Source organism: Osmerus mordax, chromosome 6, assembly GCF_038355195.1.
Source record: "Osmerus mordax isolate fOsmMor3 chromosome 6, fOsmMor3.pri, whole genome shotgun sequence".
Lineage (NCBI taxonomy): Eukaryota > Metazoa > Chordata > Actinopteri > Osmeriformes > Osmeridae > Osmerus > Osmerus mordax.
The window spans coordinates 3,830,223-3,852,462 of NC_090055.1; the positions used below are offsets into that span (position 1 = coordinate 3,830,223).

At 41.0% G+C, this 22,240-nt stretch overlaps 1 protein-coding gene across 1 annotated transcript in view; it reads left to right on the top strand.

The window, feature by feature from the left end:
• grik3 (glutamate ionotropic receptor kainate type subunit 3) overlaps positions 1-22,240 on the top strand; it is a 61,869-nt gene that overhangs the window by 37,963 nt on the left and 1,666 nt on the right. The window contains exons 7-13 of the mRNA XM_067237157.1: positions 1,512-1,655; positions 3,425-3,532; positions 6,285-6,398; positions 8,942-9,145; positions 14,144-14,367; positions 16,586-16,704; positions 20,494-20,711. Coding sequence (XP_067093258.1) covers positions 1,512-1,655; positions 3,425-3,532; positions 6,285-6,398; positions 8,942-9,145; positions 14,144-14,367; positions 16,586-16,704; positions 20,494-20,711 — 1,131 coding nt within the window. The remainder of the gene's footprint in view (positions 1-1,511; positions 1,656-3,424; positions 3,533-6,284; positions 6,399-8,941; positions 9,146-14,143; positions 14,368-16,585; positions 16,705-20,493; positions 20,712-22,240) is intronic.

The following is a 22,240-nucleotide window of genomic DNA, read 5'->3' on the forward strand; positions in this document are numbered from 1 at the left end:
TAATGGTGATAATCACCTTAATCATTGTATTGAGCCTCATATTTGTTCTGCTGCCAAATAAGATGCACTTAGATTCAGGGGTGCACACACTACTAAATTCTAATCTAATTTATTCAGTGTATTCATCAGAGCAGAGGTATTGTATTAGAATAATCCCCACAAAATATAGCAAATCCAATCATCACAAATTCCTTTCCCGATATTTCAATGAAGCATTCCTCTGCATTTTAAACCAATAAGAGTGAAACTAATGAGGGATACTTTTAAAGTACCTGTGGTGAATTTAAAATAACTTAGTGCAGTGCCCATGGTATACATTTCAGACTTTGACTGGTTGCTAGTTCTTCTAGTTAAACAGAAAGCATGTGATTTCTCTTTGACATTAAGCTATTTTAATCAAATAACTATTAGCTGAAAAACCCTCTCAGTTGGCCAAATGGCTACACAATCTGTTATGTGGGTAGCTACAGTAACTAACTGTGAAACTTGAAAACCAGACTATTGCTAAGTAGCTAGCGCTATGTGGTAATGGATAGCCAACCCAAGCTTTTACCTTTTTATGGCCTCCTCATACAACATGAAACCTATCCTTGAGTTGTTGCCCATTTCAAGGTGAGAAATAAAATGTTCATTGAGAAAATGCAGTCAGTACCAGTTTGTTTCTTTTGAACTCTGTTCTGTGTGCAGTAGCTACTTTCTGAGTCTTGTTGCTGTGGTTCAACAAATGCCAGTTGCAGTGCCCTTTAGCCAAAAACTACGTGTTGAACCCGTTTATGTAATGCCTGACAAGCTGTCCATTATCAGAAAATAATGAACAACGAGGAGGCCTGAACTGTCCTGCAATAATTGACACCTCAGAGGGCATTATCCCATACATATTTATTGGTTGCATTTATGTATTTATATGTAAATGTAATGTATGTATTGTCTTTATATTTCATTTGTCGCAAACACAAAACAGCTTATCCTAGCCTGGGGCCTGAGCCATTGGCCTACATCTGCAACATTTCAACTTCCTATGACCTGTTTGTGAGATAATCGAGCCACAGATACACAGAGATTCCTTGAATTATAGTGTGATATGTCTTTGTGATTTGTTTATCTATGATTTTTTCTGACTGGGTTCAAACACTTCCACACAACCCTCTCCAAGGTCTCATTATGGCAGAGTAGATAGTTAGGTTTTTATGGGAAAAACGTATGCACCACATGCCATTTTAATTGCTCCCATAACACTGTAAAAAGTATTAAGGTGACATGCGCTTCAAGGTAGGCTGACTTTAATTTATTTCTACTCAACTTGCAAATCTTCATATCCTTATTTAAAAAGGTACTGAACACAAGAGGGAGTGATGGCAAATGTTGTGCTACCTTTTTGGAGCAACAAATATATCTCGGGGAAAAAACAGGTCCTTTTAGCGCTTAAAGCACCGCCTCAGCCACATCTGGTGTAAAATATGTCCTCCTAGACTGCAGCCATCAACTGAAATAATCTCCTCCCTTTATTCCAGACAGATGCAGCTCTGACCTACGATGCGGTCCACATTGTGTCCGTATCCTACCAGCACGCCCCTCAGATGACGGTCAACTCCCTGCAGTGCCATCGTCACAAACCTTGGCGCTTCGGTGGGAGGTTCATGAGTTTCATAAAAGAGGTGATCGGAAACCGTGTTTTTAGTTGATTTAATGACTAGTTCATCTCAGTGCAGTTGATTGAAAAGACCAATTGTATAATAGTACAGTGTAATATGTCAATAGTACAATTTGATTGTGGTATTGAATTGTATGACTATTGGAATAGTCTAGTAGTTGTAATAGTTGGGATCTTGGTGAAGTTCCTTTTGTATCAGAATCTTACACTAAATACGTCTTAAAACACCATTGTTGAACATGAATAAGTCCCTGCTTTCGAAACCTATTTACAGATGGCAACTCAAACAGTGAGTCATTGAGTCCCATTTTCTGAAAAAGGATACTGGTACGCCCCTTTTGTGCAGTCTGCTACACAGTAAGACTGTTTGGAAAGTACAAAACATATAATCAGCTCTTATTTCATCTCACAAAGGAGCGTGTGATGGTGATTCAGAGTAGTGTGATCGAGGCTGTATAACATGATGCCATGCACCGAGCACCCACTGTACCAAACATCAGAGAGAGGGAGAGAGAGAGAAAGAGAGAGGGGGAGAGAAAGAGAGAGAAAGAGAGAAGGGGAGAGAAGAAAAAGAAGAATAGAAAAAAGAGGCTTTCAGTGAAGGGAGCATGGTTTCCATCAGTGCCAGCAGTAACAGACATCTCTCTGTGAGCTGAAAAAGCTGTAGGAGGGCCCTGGTGTGTGTGTGTGTGTGTGTGTGTGTGTGTGTGTGTGTGTGTGTGTGTGTGTGTGTGTGTGTGTGTGTGTGTGTGTGTGTGTGTGTGTGTGTGTGTGTGTGTGTGTGTGTGTGGTGGTTGAAGGCGGGGGGGGTGTTCATAACGGAGGACAATAATGTGTTTTTTTTCCTCCTCATGGGGAATCAGGCAAAGGAGATGGTCGTTAATTAACACTGTGGTCTGGAGGGGAAATGTGTCGGAGGCGTTGGGATGTAAAATGTAATTAAAGAGGAAATGCATCCAGTGTGTGTTTTGTTTGTAAGTCAGTGTTTGTTGTGTATGTGTTTTTTGTGTGTGTGTGTTAGTATGTGTCCGAGTGCCAATGAGTATGTCTGTGTGTGTATGCTTAACATGGTCCAAAAGTGAGAGACCACTGTGGGAGAAATCAGGGATTTCCACATTGAATATCTCTTAATATTTTCACGTAAACCTGGAAATAGGAAGTTTAAGGATTCAGAAACATTTTAAAAGAAGTTACACTAGTTTTAGGTCAGCAATCAAATGTAAGCAAATTTGTGGCATGCACCACTCTTCCACAAAACTGAACTCCTTTGTCCAAAAGATCGGATTTGGAACAGTTCGTAGTGTATGATGCTGGGAGGACATGGTTCATTAGGTTTTGCACAAACTTATGGAGTCTATGCCAGCTCGATTGCACGCTGTCAGCAAAGCAAAAAGGAGACATACCAAATACTAAGATATTCTGAAATTATGATATTCTGAAAAAATATGATTACATTCAAAACAAATGCAAAGTGTCTTGACTTACATTCACATTTAGTCATTTAGCAGACGCTCTTATCCAGAGTAGGTACAGGGACATTCCCCCCGAGGCAAGTAGGGTGAAGTGCCTTGCACACAACGTCATTTGGCCAGGAATCGAACTGGCAACCTTCAGATTACTAGCGCGATTCCCTAACCGCTCAGCCACCTGACTCCCTTGAGTGGTCTCAGATTTTGGGACCCTACTGTGTGTCTGTGTTATACTGTAGCCGTGTGTGAATGTATTCACGTAGATTACATTGTGTAATGGGGCTTGACTTTTGTTCTGTTGCAGTCCCACTGGGAAGGTTTGACCGGCCGGTTATCATTCAACAAGACTAGTGGCCTACGCACCGACTTTGACCTGGACATAATTAGTCTGAAAGAGGAAGGTCTGGAAAAGGTAACTCACAAGTTATGATTTTACACACAGAAAAGCCTAAGGATATAGACACAATATGTAGGTCTATGTTTCAGTCAAACCTTTGGCTTCTCGGTAGGTAACATGGTTATCATGGCAGCATGATAATACTGTACAGTTTCCCCCCACACAACAACAACGCTGATGCTCCTCATACTGCTGCAAGCAAGTTCATATTCAATTTTTGGGGGGGCTCTTGGAACATGGAACATATAATGCACAAAGCACATTTGACAGCACATTTAACCCCTTATAAGGAAGCAAATAGAGTGTTGAAGCGTAAGTTTAATTGACGGGATCATAAAGCACATTGGATTAGGGTTCACATTAGGGTGTTAATTGCAGTCTCTCCTAATGATAGTTTGAGGTGGTGCCCCACAATGCTCTTAGGTGCTAATGAGGTATAAAACATGTCTCACTTCAAAAGATACAAACTGAAATGGTGTTGCTGAGTTGCAAATGTGGAACTTAATGATCATATTGGACAGCAGGAATGCCTATGGGTTGAACCCTTATTCTAGTGTTTGTCATGGAGGAATAAAAAAAATCATATTCATATGTGTTTGTGGTGCCTTGCAAGCTCCGCCTTCCTCATCCATGTTGCATTTTCAGCAGTTTGTAATGGATTCATAGGATTCCTTTTCCCTATATCCGTGGAATCGGCTTTAACCGTTATAGCACGTACAGATAGGGAGGTTTAGACTAATCCAGTCTAATTGAATATTAGCCTACAAGTTTGAGCTTGTACCGGAATTACAAGGGGTTTCCTCAGTGTCAAATTCCCTTGACATTAATATTAATAAGAAACGAGAGAGAGAAAGCAAAACGCCAAACACACACCCTTGTAGTTTTAAATGTAAATAACTTGAATTTCTCAGATGGCTAATCATGTTTAAAGAACTGAGTGAAAAGAGTGCAATTAGAAGGAATTGTCGGGCGCGCAAAGTGGAGGACATTTATGCGTCTTCTTTTTTCAATGCTCCCCTCTTCTGGAAGCCTCTTTGCCTGTGTCACGCAAGATGGAATCAAAACACTTTTCGTAATGGTACATATGATCCCCTGCATCTGGCAGGAGAATATTATCAGGTGTTATTAATGCCAGTTGTGGTGGGTTTGTGTGACTTTGAAAGGATCCTTCTTTTACTGCTGGCTCCTATGAATATTAAATACCACTTTGGTAGTTATGAAGGTAAAAGAGAGATGGGGAGGGAGGGAGGGAGGGAGGGAGAGAAAGAGGGAGGGATGGAGGGAGGGAGAGAAAGAGGGAGGGAGGGAGGGAGGGAGGGAGGGAGGGAGGGAGGGAGGGAGGGAGGGAGGGAGGGAGGGAGGGAGGGAGGGAGGGAGGGAGGGAGGGAGGGAGGGAGAGAAAGAGGGAGAGTAGAATGGATAAGGGAAGTTTGGTGGAGAGCTCAAGATGGAGAAGTCAATTGTTACCGACAGCCACAAGACTACTTGTGATAATGTTCCAGAGTGTCTCTCTACAATAGGGAGAAGCTTTTAGCCCGAAGGCTTCTCTTATTCTCAACTCCCAATTTGTTCAGATTTCTGGTCTTATCTTAGCCAGATTACTCCACGGCACAACTTCTCCTAGTATAATTCTGCCTTTCATTCCCTTGTTGAAACCCCATGCTGTGTTTTTTTCAAAATTAATTGTAGCCATTTGTGTTTTGCTATAATCCAAGGGCACAAAACTGCAAAGATCCCAGACCTAAAATAACCACATGATAATCACCCAAGGATGTTTATCTAACTTGCTATTTTTACAGCTCAGATTCTTTAATGACTTTAAACCCCAGAAAGGAGAGGTTTCTTTGTGGAGATTAATATGGAGTCTAAATCAACACCATTGTTCACAAAATTGAGCTTTCTTAGGCCACTGTCATTTCTTTCTTTACAGTGCCTTCTTACTGTGGACACACATGCACACCCACACCCAAGACACTTCACAAGTTGCACTAATAATCGAATACATCATTTGTTTCCTTGCATTCACAAAACTGCATCAATTTCCTTTTGTGTCTGCCATGAGTGCAGCTTCAGTTTTGAGTGAAAGTTGTGACTGTTGAAGTGTGGGAGAGGAACAGAGGCTGTGCTCCTCTTTTGATTTCAACATTCATAAGATATGATATTCATAAGGTACTGGTATTTTTAGAACAAGGCCAATGGTGAATGTGACAGGTGACAGATTCAGGTTTTAGTTTGATACAGATACAATCGTTTGATAAGGGAAAGTTGCTAAAGAACACAACATCATTTTAATCTACAAACCGATTTGAGTTTTATTGTAATAAACAAATGACAAACCAAGAGAAATTACCAATCATGGGCTCCCATTGGAAACACTATTAGCGTATATATAAATGCGTAGCAAATCTAATCTGCAGAACGCAAAAGAGGTCAGTCAAAGTCAGTCAAAGTTCACTCAAGTCAAGAATGTTTGTAAGGCATATCCATTAAAATGTCAACATAGCTCCGCATTGTGTGTTTATTTAATTTGCTAAAATTGCCCTTCATGCTCACTTCCTTTAGAAAACCTTCCGGTCCGACCATATTCTCATATTGTTATCCATCTGACCTTGTGGCAGTGAGGTCTCCCAACCAATCAGCTAATGCTGCCAGGGGGGCCCTCCCAATGGATGCTAATGCAGGAGCAATGGCTTGTGGGTAGCCCGAGAGGTCAGGAGCCACCACGGGGGAATGGAACACTTAGCTACATGCTTTTCATCTTCCGCAGGTGGGGAAGTGGAGTGCGTCCGGAGGTCTCAACATCACAGAGGTGCCCAAGCGGAAAGGGATGAACATCACAGACTCGCTGGCCAACCGCTCTCTAGTCATCACCACCATCCTGGTAGGCGAGCCTGAGATCACCCTGCACATGAAAGACACTTGACTCTCTCTCTCTCTCCTACTCTCTTTCCCTCTTTCTCTCGCTCCAACTCTCTCTATATCTACCCAGATGTATTCATCAGCAGCGACTGGTTATATTATACTTTATATAATACTGAAAAAGTCCTGAAATCCTGGAGGCAAACACCGTCATTCATGTTTGCTCACAAACATCATTTTTAAGTGACTGATAACCCCTGCTACTCAGTCTGAATAGAGATTTGGGATATCCATTAAAAAGAGTAAATATACTTTGGAATTTTAGAAGATCTGTATCTCTTATGTGTTATAAACAGAACCCCCCCCCCCCCCCATCTCCACATCATTTTCTATTGTCTATATTTAAGCTTGTCACTGGAAGGTTGTATCAGGATTTTTGTGGAACAATCATGGACGCACTGACAATGAACATCCCCTTTAAGCCTATTCTGGACAGACGCACAAGTTATCAACAATGATAAACACAGTCATTAAGGCTGGATAGGACTACCAGGCTGTAATTAGGACCCAGTGAGGTCTAGCAGGGATATATAATCAGTGCCTTTCTGATGCCAAGCACAGGCCCTAACAACTTCCATCACAAAAAGAAGAATTGGAACTGTGAAACAGGTGGTGTTTTTCAACGCCCTCCAAACATGGATAATTGTTAAGTCATGACCAGTTGTGGTCCACACACAGAATGGCTCACCTGCACACTGATGAATGATGAATTGTTCAGTGAAACTGCATGCGACTGGAGAGCGCACGCAGAATCTCCTAGAAATTGGGACGTGAACTCTTCTTTAAAGCACCGCATATTTTAAGACAGCTCCGACTCGAATACAACCCCTCTGTATTTTCACAGAGCTTAATGGCATTGCATCAAACTGATCTCATCGATGCATAAAGAAGATGTCTGACACTTTTATAGAGATAAAATTTCGCTTTTGGAGAAGAGATAAAAAATAATTAAATGTGTTTCTCTCTCACATTAATTGTTTTGCACTCCAGTGCCTTTTGCTGTCTCTGTGCAGACCCAGGCCCAGCACCATCCTCTCTCTCTTATCTACGCCCATGCTGCGAGCAAGTGTGGCGAGATGGTTTTAACTCTTTGATTTGTGTCCAAACCTCAGAGAAAAAAAAAAAAGTAGAGTGTAAGAACAGATGGTAATTACTTTTTTTTCCTTTAGAATAAATACTTTTTGATCAAGTTAATTGGACAAGTTTCCTATCTGTACACATTGTCATCAAGTATGCATTGGTTATGACTTGAGACTAGATTTGTTATGGACAACTGGCAACAAATAAGAATGACGAGCAATTAAAGAAGTTCATCTTGCCATCGCTGAGATGGCATTGTGACTTGAACACGTAGTGACAGAGTAAGATACCGGAGCAAATCTTTTTAAAATGTTTGTTTATTCTTACGTCCCTCTGAGGCTCCAACATCAAGGCAATAGCACAGGAAGAAAAATACATAGAAAAAGATTTCAGCATTTCAGCCTTGCGCTATTAAACTTAATACCTTATTCTTGGCCGCCATAAAGCAAGCCCAGCTACGTCCTCACACGGGTTGACATGGGGTTTCTGGGAGAGTGAGAAATGCAGTTATGACTGGTTATTTTCAGATCTTCGTTCGAAGCTGTCTGATGGCATTGTGTCAGGCAAATAGTAGGTGTCGGGAATACAAAACAGAGGTGACCTTCACTAGAGAATCAATTACTTTGCTTATGAACTGAGTTTATGAATTGTGAGTCTGCCCATTGGATGCTATACACTGGTTAATAGCCCATAAATTGGTAGGTCTCTGTGTTTTGTGATGCACAGTAGGGTACAAAGGAATATCTGGCTGACAAATCGAGACAGACGCCATGAAGAGGAAAACATCAAGCTTGTGTCTAGTTAAGCCTCTTAGTCACTGTCAACGTAGGCCATTCCCGAAGATACTGAGACCAGTGAGAGATGAAGACAACATAACAGATATGCTCCGTTTCATTGCGGCATTCTGTTCCTAATCAAGCTTTTATACGACCAAAATTATGAGCAGCCAGGGAGAATATTACAGGGCAGTAAAGACTGACAGCTACCAGGCCATAAAGAACATCAACCTGCACTCAGAGTGACTGCCCAGGGCAGCATGTAAGGAACAGATCTGCCGGTTGGAAATATATGTGTGTGTGAAAACCGATGCACCACTTTAAACAGTCACCTGTAATGTTCACGACAGCAGACGCACATTTAATTTAGTGGCGTACATTTCCCAGTCTAAATGGTGCATGCATATCGAACATCATCCTGCAAAAATCCTGTTCATGTATGGGGGGGGGGGGAACTTCAGCACTCTTCCATATTTAAACGTTCTGCATTGCCAGGCATTACATTTCGGAACCCTTGTCACTCCCTGTTAAGGGCAACAGCGACTTATCAGTTCTGATCACTTTGCTTCAATTAGGTGCTCGTGCAGAGAACGAAATGAAAATGCTGACCTCGGCACCGGTGGCCATTTGATGTTTTGTGTGTGCGCAGGAAGAACCATACGTCATGCTTAAGAAGTCTGACAGGGCGCTGGTGGGCAACGACCGCTTTGAGGGATTCTGCATCGACTTGCTGAAGGAGCTGGCCAACATCCTGGGCTTCACCTACGAGATCCGCCTAGTGCCCGACGGAAAGTACGGTTCCCAGGATGAAAAGGGCCAGTGGAATGGCATGATCAGGGAACTGATGGAACATGTGAGTGAGATCGCCGGTGTTGGAACTGACTGTTAGGCAGAACCGTTGTTCGTGACCTACATGTAGTAGGTTCAACTGTTGTTTGGTGTTAATATGCCATTTCAGACACATTGGCCCTTAGGTTCACACTGTATTAAATGGTGTGTATTATTGTTTTTCCTTATATGGTATCGTAAACAAAGACACTAAAACTACAGTATTAGCTACAGTATATCATGACTGTCAACGTTGATATTGGAAATGTGTCTCCTGAAGTGCAACAGAGTTCCATAAGTATCGAAATAGCAACATGGATAAATAACTTTTTCCTCAGAGGGAAAAAAAACACTTTATTGGAATTTGGAATACTCAAACTTCAACTTCAAATACTCAACTACAACTTCATTTTAGCACCAGAGCATCAAAGGCTATGAGGCAGGCTTCATGTCTCCTGAGAAGAGTGTCCTGCTGGCATTTGTAAAGTGTCCCTCCCATTTCCCTTGAAAAGTGTCCTTGGCCCTTGTGAGTCAACGCTTTGCTCGGCTGAAAAGTTGTAATAGCTTAAGTGGCATTTAGAGGAGGGAGTCATATATGGGGAGAGTCAATGGTTAGGTACTGAAAGGGTTGGGAAAGGTGGACTATCTCCGAAGCACTTTATCTTTCCCTAAGCTTTTGTGTGAGATCAGACCTGATAGAGGTAACCTTGAGGAGAACAAATGGATTAGGGCAGAAGATGCTGGAAACAGACACTGAGGCCTCCTTGATAACCGAGAAAAAACATAGAGCATCTCTCAGTTCTGTGTCAAAATCTGCATGCAAATGTAAATGAAAGCATTGTCTTGCAAGTTACCCATAGAAGACAGGGATGTAATATGAAGAAAAACTACATAAACTAGGATCAAACGGTAGGATGGAAGTTTTAAAACACTTCTTTCCAGTCCAGTGTTTTGCGCTTTACTTTTAACCTCTTTGCGGTACTGTATATGTGTTTTTAGGGGGAGAAACTCCTAATGTTATGGTGTCTGTACCGCCTACATTGCTTTTCTGTTATGTGTCTATAGACAAAAGGTAAGGTTTGTTTTGCACAACCATTGATTTCAACACCTCAAAAGGGGTTAACAGTCTATATTATGGCTTGGCTCCTTATCCGTTGGCCCAAGGCTGCATCACCACTGCTTTGTGGATCCTTAGCCAGCTCTATTATGTGGCTCAGTGCTCTTCTCCCTCCTGTCTATATAGATAAGCCGATCTTGAGTCAGCAGACCTGAAATGTAAACTTTAGGGAAAGCGTGAGAGAACTGACCTGGGGATTTACCACGAGGAGCCAGGATGGCTTTCCATATGAGTAAATCAACAACAGCTTTATCTCTAAAGGAGGGATCCCAAGTTTGGGTTTGTTTTCCTGCCCATCGCATATACCAGGATATCTATGCATCAGTTGCTATTGTACGGGGAGTTTAGTCACTTTGTCGTGTTTTCAGTGCTGAAGGACAAAACAAATGAGCACCATCAAAGTTGTTTATCGCTCAAATTTAATTTCCATGACAGCTTGTTCTCAACCCCCTACAAATTATGTGATTACTTCCTCATTGCTACGCGGGTGACCATGTTACTTTACAACACTGCCAGACAGTTTACTAGCTACAACTTCCGTCAAAAGATTACCTAACTCAATGGGTTCTAAGGAAGACCACAAGCAAAAACAAGCAGTTTGTTGTTGTTGTTAGCTGATAAAGTGGTGTTAAATCACTAGCCCATACATTCGTCTTGTCAACCCACATGGTCACATAAATCATAGTTTCATTACTGAATTACAAAAAGCCTTTGGCCCAGCACATCTATTTAACTGTGCAGGACTCGTGTGGGTTTATTAAAAGCAGTTATACCCCTTCATTCATCTTTGTAGGTCACTGAGTCCACGTCAAACAAAGAACGAAATACGGAATGACAGAAACAAAGATGTATGTGTGAGCGCAAACATGTTTGTTAGCGTCCAATATGTTTGCATGTTAATGTGTGTGGGAGTGAGAGGTTTCAGATATAATTCATAATTTTTCTCTCTCCAATTTCTTTTTTTGAGCGAATACAAATCATGCACACGGTGGAATGGTGTTGTGTGTATTTTGTGGCTGTGATCAATGTGGGTGAAACTGCTGAACTGTCGACAAGTCTGCCATTGTATATCTGTGTGGAGAGTTGGCATGCATGCACGTGTGTTCTAGGAGTGTGTGTGTGGTGGTGGCTAGCCATTGTCTGTAGAACTCTTGAATGAGCATGTGGAGCTCATGGTGTGGTTAATTAAATGCGAAAGGGCTTTAGTGCCATGTAGCATAACGCCCTTTATTTTCCTCTGCATATCCACAAAGCCCACTACAAAGCCAAAGGGCATTGTAGGCAGTCGCTAAATGATGCAACAGGCCTTGTTAAACTTGATTTAGTCACAATAGATGATCCCATTAATCATGCAGTGATGCCAGTATTAATAGCGGGCTTAACACATCATTTGTTGCTGTCATGGCAATTAATCTCCTCTTCAACAGATACACGTGGAAGGTTACGGCAAGCCACACTTATTGTCCGCAGAGAGAGAAAGTGCACTGGATTTGAACCTTCGGCAAGATATTGTAATGAAAAGCTGCTTTATTTGTAGTCTGAGGAGCACGCGTGTGCTTGGTGTCTTTATCTGAGGGTTGCAGACCTGAGTGGTTTTACATCAGTGCCGAAGGAGCTCTCAGTTACTGAGGGTAAAATGTGACGGGGCATGTCAATTTGACAGGCAGGTCCTCTAGTACAGCTTTCTTTCAGGCAGACATTAAGGTGCTCTGATCTCTGATAGGCCTCATAATGCATACGACATGAAGTCGCAGTCTCCGTTTACCATTCCTGTCTCAATTTCCTGTTGCCCAACATCTGATAGTCTCGAGCAGATCCTGTCTAGAGGGTGTACAGCTGAGACTACTGTAGATTATAGTACAGGATCGTATACTGTTGGATACTGTAGTACTAGAGCACCTACAGTAGAGTGAGGTGCAAGTAGGTGTTACTAGCAATATTACAATACTTATAACGTAAAGCCTGTAACTATCTAGTAATTGTATCACGTTTAATGCATCTTATTTTGTATCATGCATCTAGTTCGATGATTGAGAAATACACGGAAACCATGTGAAGCAGATGTACTCTACTACCCAGTCATTATTCTAAACAGCCACACGAGTAAACAATCAAACTCATGTAAATCACATAAATGTCGAGATTGAAATGTGTCAGGGTGTGAGGAGGGGTAGGATCCAAATGCACGAGAGATGCGAGGCATGGTTGAAACAAGGGTTTATTCTCAAAAACTGGGAACAGATAGGGTACTCACACAGACAGGTATGGTAAGGACAAGACAAAGACTGGACACAAAACAGAAACCTAAATACACAGAACCAAACAACACACAGGTGGACACAATAACGCTAACGAGAACAGGTGAAGACAATGACAGGGAAACACTAGGGCAGGACAAAAAACTGAAACCGGGGGGGGGGGCACGGCTGTGGCCGTGACAGAAATGGGACGAACGTAATAGCTGGTCCACCTCCGCAGGCCAGACTGATCTAGGAATAATTGTATGAATCCTAGAGGATGTCATATCAGGTGAGGCAATTCAGAGTGGAGGTGGATCAGCTGTAAGCTCACCATCTGTGCACCCAGATAACACCGAGCCGTTTGGCAACACAGCAGGGCACTATCAGGTTAGTAGGGGTGTGACCAGCATATGTGTCTGAACAGAAAATGGCCGTGCGGCATGTACATTAGCCCACCATGAGGATGTCTGGGATCTCCCGCTGCTTGATCTTCCAATTGAGTGGCAGCTTGCTCGGAGGAGAGGCAGTGGGGTAACAGAGAATAGAGCGAGCCATATGTGTTGTAAATGTAAATACTTAACGAGGACACAGTGGATAGCGCTGTAGGAACGATTGGCTTTCCCCCTTCCTCTTTCTTACGCTCTCCTCGGAGGCCCGTTGTGTGTTTGGTGACTGCGGTGTCGACCACAGTGGCAGGTAGGACCACACAGGTTAGGCTGCTGGGTAACTAGACCACTATGTAGCACTGGGGATCCTATCAGACTAATGGACCACTGTTGGAAGGGAAGGATTATCTGAGCAGGAGATACTGGCAATGGTCACCTCTTATGTTACCCATGTGCCGCGACATAGTGACTGCAAAATCTGCTGAAGAAACAGGTCAAGAAAGCATTTTCAGGGTGTTTTATCGAGAAAAACACAATATTGGTAATTCCATATATCTAGTTGGCCGTGAGGATTATGTTGACGTAATCAGCCAGCCTGACCACTCTGAGTCTTTTAAGCTTCACAGCAAAGTGTGTCATACAATGCCTTCAGAAAAACGTAGGTCCCTACTAACTGGCCAACATCGGTGATGCTGTATGAGCAAATACCTCTGCTTTTCAAGAAGGGAAGGTCTACACCCTCATTGTGAGTTTGCGTCATTTTTCGAGGAAGGAGCTATCCAAGTGTGAACCAAGCAGCTGGTTTCATTAACCTCCTGTCTACCCCTGGAGCGGGGGAGGTGTGGGAGCCGCCAGTAGTGACCTTCTGAATATGCTGCCAGACGCACATAATCGGGGACTGCAACTTTACCGCCAAACCCTGCCATGTCACTGCCTCGTAGGGCACTTAAGAGGGCTATATTAAGGTTACTCAGAAGCTTCAGAGACACCAAAAGTGTGGGATTAGAAGCCCCTGTCTTTGTAGCTGTGAACATGCCTTTTTTTATTCATGGCATAGATTTCTTTCTTATGAAAGAAATCAGTAAGGGAAAATAAGACAGGGTTACTTGTGCAATCTCAGAAGTAACTACCCTCAAAACAAGAAGGGGTTAAAGTTCTACTAAACTTCTCACTGATTTGATTGGGATTATATGATAACATTATACACATTTTTATCAGATATAGTAGGTCACAGAAAATGTAATAATCTCTAGAACTGTCTTGTTTCTGTTTTCTTCTAGAGAGCAGACTTGTCCGTGGCACCTCTGACGATCACCTACATGCGTGAGAAAGTGGTGGACTTTTCCAAGCCTTTCTTGAGTATGGGCATCAGCATCCTATATCGCAAGCCCAACGTCACCAACAATGGTTTCTTCTCGTTCCTTAACCCCATGACCCCCGACATCTGGGTGTACATACTTCTGGCATACCTGGGGGTCAGCTGTGTCCTCTTCGTCATCGCCAGGTAAGTCGTTTGCATTTCTTTGTCAGTGAACTGGGGCGGTGAACTTGAATCAGGGAAAAGCTAGGGTTTAGCTCCACTGTAAGCCCTTGTTCAGGTGGTGGAAGTTGAGTATTGGTACCAGGGTGACATACTGCATACAACGCCCATATGACATGACAGATCCAAATGTTTCCACAATCACACACAATCCTCCACCTTTAATTTATGTATAAAATCATCTTGTATTGCAATAATCTTAGGTGATTCGCTGAAAAGGGCTGAATTTTCTGCGCTCAGATGATATCATCAAGCAGAAAAGACCCAGAAGTGTCACTCGCAGTCTTCCTTCTCGCCTTTGGCGGCCATTGTCTCCATATCCTGGTTCTCTACATGTAAAGTGGTGCTTGAGGAAGTTCCACAAAAGTAGGCTTTAAAAGGGCTCTAGGTTTGAGAGCCTGCAGCTGCACTCGTCAACCCTTTCCTCTTTGTCTTCAAAACACACAGAACGTTTTGAAGCACCGTTGTATAAGTATTCAAAACCATCTCAGACTGATGTCTCATTTTTTGGAGGCCAGCCTAGCCAGCTGAGAAGCCGTGAGCCAGGAGGATGCATCATAGAGCATGTGTAGTTTGAAGTAGGAGGATATTTCTACAGAACACAATGGCAACATTGAAGGAACATGGCAAGTAAAAGGAAGGTTTAATCATTGCCAAACATGCTGTAAGTATGAATTATTGCCTCACAGGCATTTCATAGTTCCATTTAAAACCTGGGATTACCTTAAATATGCTACTGGAGGGTGGGGGCTGAAGGGGGGTTGAGGTAGAAATCCCTCTAAGCCCTGCTTTAATAAACCGCTCAGGACCTGTAAATTATACATTAGAAATGTTAAAGATAAAAACGGGCCTCTGGATGCTGAAGTTGAAGACTTTTATACCATAACAATGTGGATAAGAGCTTCCACTCCAGCTAGTGTGTAATGGAGTCACACCTATCCCATTTTCCTTATCTCCTCAATGACCAACACACTGGCCAACTTTCAATTTTCTGGGAGTTAGCACACTGTTGGTCTTGGTGCTAAGTCAGAAGCAGACAGGAAGGAGGTTTTTAATCTCATTATAGATGGTTTAAAGATGGTTGACGTGTTTTAAATCATCTTTACATCTTTGTGAATAGTATGTCTGAATGATGCAGTAAGTATCTTATGAATATGAATTTAATCTTTTCAACTGATATTGTAGTAGTCTACAATACACATAATGTAGTTTCACAAATGTATTAACACGGCCTTGCACATTTTCAAAGGTAACTTTAGAGGTCTATTCTCTTCTGTTTTCTCTGTTAGAAAAGACACTAGAGCCACCTCTGCTATGGATTGGACATATTTTATGAAAAGGAAATAGAGCTAATGGCATAATATTTTAAGGAGATGATATCTTGATTCAGAAGACCTACAAATTCTTCTTCTCCTAACATCAAAACAGACAGCCTAAATTTGAATAATCTGAATCTTGTGGAAAAACATTTTCAAAATTAATTTCAGGAGGGAAAAGCACTGACATTTAGCATGTTTTATCCCTCCATCTACCTTTGAACATGACTGTTTCATCTATATGTTAAAGGATTTATGGTGAACAGTTTACAATAAATGGCAGAGGTATCTGGATCAGCCAACATTTAACGCCATCTCACAATCTTATGCCATCTTTTTTTACACAGATTACATTTTAATACTTATCATCCTAACAGCAGTATTTTTGTATCATGTTAGCTACCTTGAGTGCTGAGAAGAGTAGAGAACTAAGGACACTTATAAACCTTAACTATCTTTGAAACTTAGAATCTGAATACAGACAACCTTTGTCAAAGGTGCATTTTTTTCTGTCAAAACAACGGACAAATTTGTTGTCAAATTCCCCGTAAACAAGCAAGCAGACGGATGAAAGGTTGTCACTTGTTCAAGCACCATGTTATGCAAAGGACCTTGCTTCATGCCATATACTGTAATGTCTACTGTTCAAATTGTATCCAACGTTGTGCAGATGGAGGCAGTTCACATCGGTATAAGGACTATAACAATGAACTGTAACTATAAAATGTACATAGTTAATTTTCTACGCTAAAACTAACAGCTATGTTGGGTTATTTGGCTGCTAACTGTTTCATGCACGTCCTTCTGTCTGGGTTACCCAGGTTGGAGTTTTGCTTTCTGATACAATCCCTTTTCTTTCTTTCCAGATTCAGTCCTTACGAATGGTATGATGCCCATCCTTGTAACCCAGGATCGGATGTTGTGGAGAACAATTTCACCCTCTTGAACAGCTTCTGGTTCGGTGTGGGCTCCCTGATGCAGCAAGGTAACAGTGGCATCAACCCTCCCTCACCTGTTCAAAAACAACCCACCCGACTCACCCATTCTCTCCTTTCGCTCTACCTCTTTAACTGACAAGCAGTCCTGATTCCCATTCGGAGACTGTTTTGTGAGACACTTGCCTGTCAAGAACAACTGTAGCTCAGTCTTACATGACAAAAGCAAGCTGTTGTCACCTTCCTGCTGCTCTCAGAAACAGGAATGGTGAGGCAAGTATAGGTGTCAGACACCTGTCAGAGACTGCCAGGCTAGGAAGAAAACATTTCAGCGTTTGTTTCCCCCGTAATGCAGTCGCTGGCCCCCTTCAAGAGCGGTTTGCGCGTTGAGACAAAAGGGTAAGTTGAAGATGTCTAACAAATGCCAGCTGTCGGGGCTCGCTTAAGTGAGGCTGACGTTTACAACGATTTAGGTTTACATCAAGGACCTATTGTGGTCGATCTAAATCCTTCACTCTCCAAATGTCATTTTTACGATGTCACTCAATGCTTCTATGATAACATAAGTGTTTGTGTGAAAATGTTACTGTTTGTATAATTTTGGTTTAGATTTCAGGACAGTACAGGAAAAAAAGATAATTGTGCGGTGCCCTTAAATCCTCTAAGATATGTAACATTGATACCCCAATACTATTTCAAGATACAGCAATGTCAGTTGGGGAGGGAAAACACAATTTATCCTCAGTGTAACAAGAAAGATCATGGAGGCTTAGTGAGACTCCACAGTGGATCTCTGCCCGTAAGGATAGCTCACACGCTCTGCAATTCATTAAGCACAAAAAGCTCTCCCGAAAACTGCACGGCAGCATTGCCAATTTGCCACAGCAAACCCAGGCTGAGAATCTTAACAGCAGCACACCATGCAGGAGCGAGTCCGTTTTTTTTCTAAATGAGCAAGTTGGTTCATTATACAGTTTTAACAGTATTGATGCTCATTTCTACAGAAGATGTTAGCACATCCCTCAATTAAATATCATCAGCTTCTCATTAGAAAATGTTTCTCCAGTACTGTATATCTGTAATGTGAGATAATTATTAAACTAGTTTGAATGTCACACCTTCAGCTTGGTGGGCTAACAGAGTGCATTCATCCAGGGGCTGTGCATTCAGCTTGTCTACGGAGTCTGTCATAACAAAGTACAACCTACTGTATGCTTGCTGTCCTGAAACAAATATGGTCCAAATATTTATATTGGGATGCAGTTTGTCTGTGGCATATCAACAGACAGCCTATGCTCCACTGTCAAAGATGCTGACAGCAACTGAGGAGGAAGCCATTTCACTTGACATGCTTTAAATGCAAATGGCTAGATTTGGGATAAGAGCAATGAAGTGTGGAAAATATGTCATATTGTCTGTGGGAGTAAGGTGTCATACACGACACGAATAATTAAGAGGTGCAAAAACACACACCTTTTGTGTTTCACGATGGCTTCGCCAAAGGCCCTTGTAGGCTCTCACAACAAACATATGTCATATCTTTTCAGCAATAGTGCTTTGCACTAGGCATAGGTGCTATCATGGAAATACTGTAGTGTGGGATACAAAAAAAAAGGTTAGACTCCTCAGTACTTACAAAGTTTGTGCTCTATTTTCTATTTCACTGACAGATTGTGAATGCTTTTTGTCAAACTGTTTTTGAGAAGGTCTTTATAGTTTTCAAACTTCACGAAAGTGACTTTTAAACTGTTTCACATGAGCTCTTCCGGTTAACGATAGAAACAGATGCAGCTAATACTGTGGTCTGTGTTGATGACTTGGTCCAACCCAAAATGTTATTTGCCAGTGAGTTTGACGTAAATCCATGGACAAAGGGGAGCCAGTAACATAGAAAAAGGTTATCCGGAATAAATAGGCTTATACGAGCAGAGATTTGATCACTTCAGGGATGGTGAACTAATTAGTCTGAATGTCATTTAGCAGTTATCTTGCTTTAAAAACAGCAAGTTCTATAGGCAGTCCATTTACGGTCTTAATGTTGAATTATTGCAAACTAAATTGTTTTTACAATCAGTAGGTGTATAAAAGTAATGGATAGGTTTGACAAAACCTTGTAGAAAACAAGTAGTTTAGTATTCAATCTAACTGTACGTTAACAAGTCCAAATGAAATGTTTAGCATACACATTTTTCTAATGTAGCACATTCAAAGCCTCACCATGACGTGTATTTGAAACATTGATATGTTACAAACATATTTCATATTTTTATGTACTGTCAAAATGTTTCCACTATATTTGATGTCAACATCTAACCCAACCAGCTGTAGCAGTACTGCAGTCAGTGAGATGGATGTGGTGTTTTGTTCACTGGGATTGCATCATTATCCTCTGCCCTGAAAAGACATTCATACTTCTTTGGCTTACAAGACATGAGTCCTTCTTCAAGGAGATACATAGCAGATTGACACAGTTTTATTCTCTCAACTCTATATGACCAATCTGTTTTTGTATTTATTAGCGTTCTGGCGCAATGCCAGACGAGTTTCAGCTGACAGCAGCATTTTATAGCTTGGAATCCAATTGTGCTGCCAGTAAATCCAGTTCTCTCCCAGTACGACTGCAAATATAACATATTACTAAACAGTACAGCCCTGCCCTTGTTGCCACCATGTAAGCTTCAAGAATCACTAATGAAAGTTGGTAGGAGAGGTTAAGAAGCTGACTACTCTGACTTCTCTTAGTACGCTAGTTACTCTGCAAAATTGCCCTCATAAATCTTCTGTGTGAAGTAGTGGACTGTACCCAACACAGTCTCTTGATGGGGAGGTAGATTTAAAGGTTGTCATGGACAAAATAAAGTAACTGTTATTCTAAAGTCAAAAGGCTGTATATACACACAACCTAGCTCAGATTCATACCTGAAAGATGTGTTATTCGACAAACTGTATTTGTCTGTATGTAATACAACTGTATTTGTGTAGCAGACCATCTTTCCATGTTCCTTTTGGGGAAACACTTTGTCTTTAATATACTGTATGTGCCTATTTGAGGTCAAGAAAATACAGTTGTTGATACATGCTAGGAGAATATATCACTTATAGTATAGCAGCTAAGAAGCTTCAAGAGTGAAGTCAAAACAAAATTACTTTGTTCTGGTGAGATTGTCATTGCAATACCAACACGGCTATATAAGAAAGACAGAAATGTGTCTTTTGTGCCATGCAATTTTCAGGTATGTAATTTTCCCAATGACATTATGAACTCTTTTTGAAATACTGTACAGTATGCACTCTAATTGGTAGAATTACAACCCATGCTGACCATTTATTTCTGTGCAAAGCTTGAGATGGATTCACAGATTGCTTGGCAGCTTTCGGAACTGTACATTGACAATCTGAAGAAGTAGTTTGGTTCCCTTCAATTTTCAAACTAAGAACTCTGTAAACCCCTTAGGATTTTCAAAACCTTCACTCATGCCGACTTTCAAAGGCAAATTTTCTACTCCTCGTGTGAATTATTATAGGAGGTTTTTTTTTGGGTGCAATATTTAAAGCCTCTCACAAACTTTTGCCTACTGGATGCAAATTAACCATTGTGTGTCACTATATATAATATATAATACATGTTTTGTGCAGCAAAAAATACTACACTATACTGTAGCTGTTTGTATGAAAATAACATTGTTACTGGAGGTGTTACCATGTATTTCTATAGTTGTGTCACTCATTAATTAATGCTTAAAAGATACCGTAGCATTATGTTTACAATTATCTGTAAAGCCAGACAAAGTCCATTCAAAGCCTTTATAATGCTACCATTATCATATCTCACCCTGCAGGCTCAGAGCTGATGCCCAAAGCCCTCTCCACCAGGATCATAGGGGGGATCTGGTGGTTCTTCACCCTGATCATCATCTCCTCCTACACGGCTAACTTGGCGGCCTTCCTCACCGTGGAGAGGATGGATTCACCTGTGGACTCAGCAGACGACATTGCCAAGCAGACCAAGATTGAATACGGAGTGGTCAAAGATGGAGCCACCATGACTTTCTTTAAGGTAAATTAAGAAGTAGAACGTCAGTTATCAGAAGTAATATTCAGACAGTTTCCCAGACATAGATTAAGCCTAGTACAAAACTGAGACATATATTCTATATATCCACTGAAAACTGTTTTAAGTCAAGGACTAGGCTTAATCCATGTTTGGGAAACTGAATTATTATGTTTACTGCTGAGTTTAATACTGAGATGAACTAAGAAGTAATTAGGAAAAGGAATTACAACCACGATGGGATTTAGTTTTTTCTTAGCAGCCATTTAAACAAATGCATTCTGGGTACACTCACGGTGTATTGTTGCCAACTCGTGAAGAACTGACACAAGATGTTGAATCATCAACTTTTAAGCAGACTTTCAAAAAAGTTTTTTTCTTCTTCTCTACAGTATGCCTCTCAAAGAAAGGAAATCAATACTATTCCACAAAGTTCTTTCCCAGTTAGATCTTAATTCCCACTGCAAAAGTAAATTCTCCAGCTTCTCCACTTCTCTACGCTGTTTGATGTGTTCCTCAATAATGATTTTTTTATTCCAAAGTTTCAGCTTTTGCCTGCAGGGGTTTTCACTTTATTTTATTATTTTGAGTTTTTGCCTCAGATGCTGCTGCTATGGTACTGAATAACACATGTAAGATGGTTACTGTTTCTCTGTATACGAAACTGAAAACATTGCACATTTACATACTTTTTACTGCAATAGAAAATGCCATAAGTGAAAAAATTCAATAACTAAATGCTTTTATCTACAGTGATTGTCCCAGTGTTATTCATTACTATCTCAGTTGAACTAGTTCATAAGTAGTTCATGTAATATTATTGTGTCTGGTAAAGAGCACATCTATGTGAATTCCCCAGATTATATTGCGCAATCTGGTTGGATTGTTACTTATTCCCTAAAGTCTTGGTAGGATTATTCTGGACTTGCTCTAATCCTTCTTCTGGGACACTTACTGCTACATGTAACTTGGACTACATGCTTCTGAGACCCAGAAATTCATTTTTGTCCACTGTAGTACACATAGTTTTTGGGGGGCTAGTAACTTTGCAACCATACTGCCCTTTTCTGGGTTTCAGGAAAATAAGACAGATGCTTACCTCAGGGTTATTTACCTCATGATGTAATTCACCAAGGTTCACCATAAGTGAACTGGTAATAAATAAATACAATATATGTTTTTGTAGGAAACGATAATGTTTTCTAATCATGTGTTTACAGTACAATATTTTATAATCATAAGATAAAATATGTTTCAGTGAGTTACAATAACATAACACAATTATGTAAGATCTAAATATCTTTTTAAGATTCTCTAATATCAGTGTTTAGAACTGACTACAGATAAAATGAAGGACATAAGTGACAGTGAAATCAGTGTCTTGTAGTAGTGTCAGAAAACATCTTAAACACCCTCTTGGATGATTTAACATAATCTATCTTCCAGTGGTAGTGGATTGAAGTTGATCAAGGTTGATAGTATTTTCTAGAGAGTTCATTCAGGCAAGTGCTAAGGTTTTGCCTATGAAAAGCAAT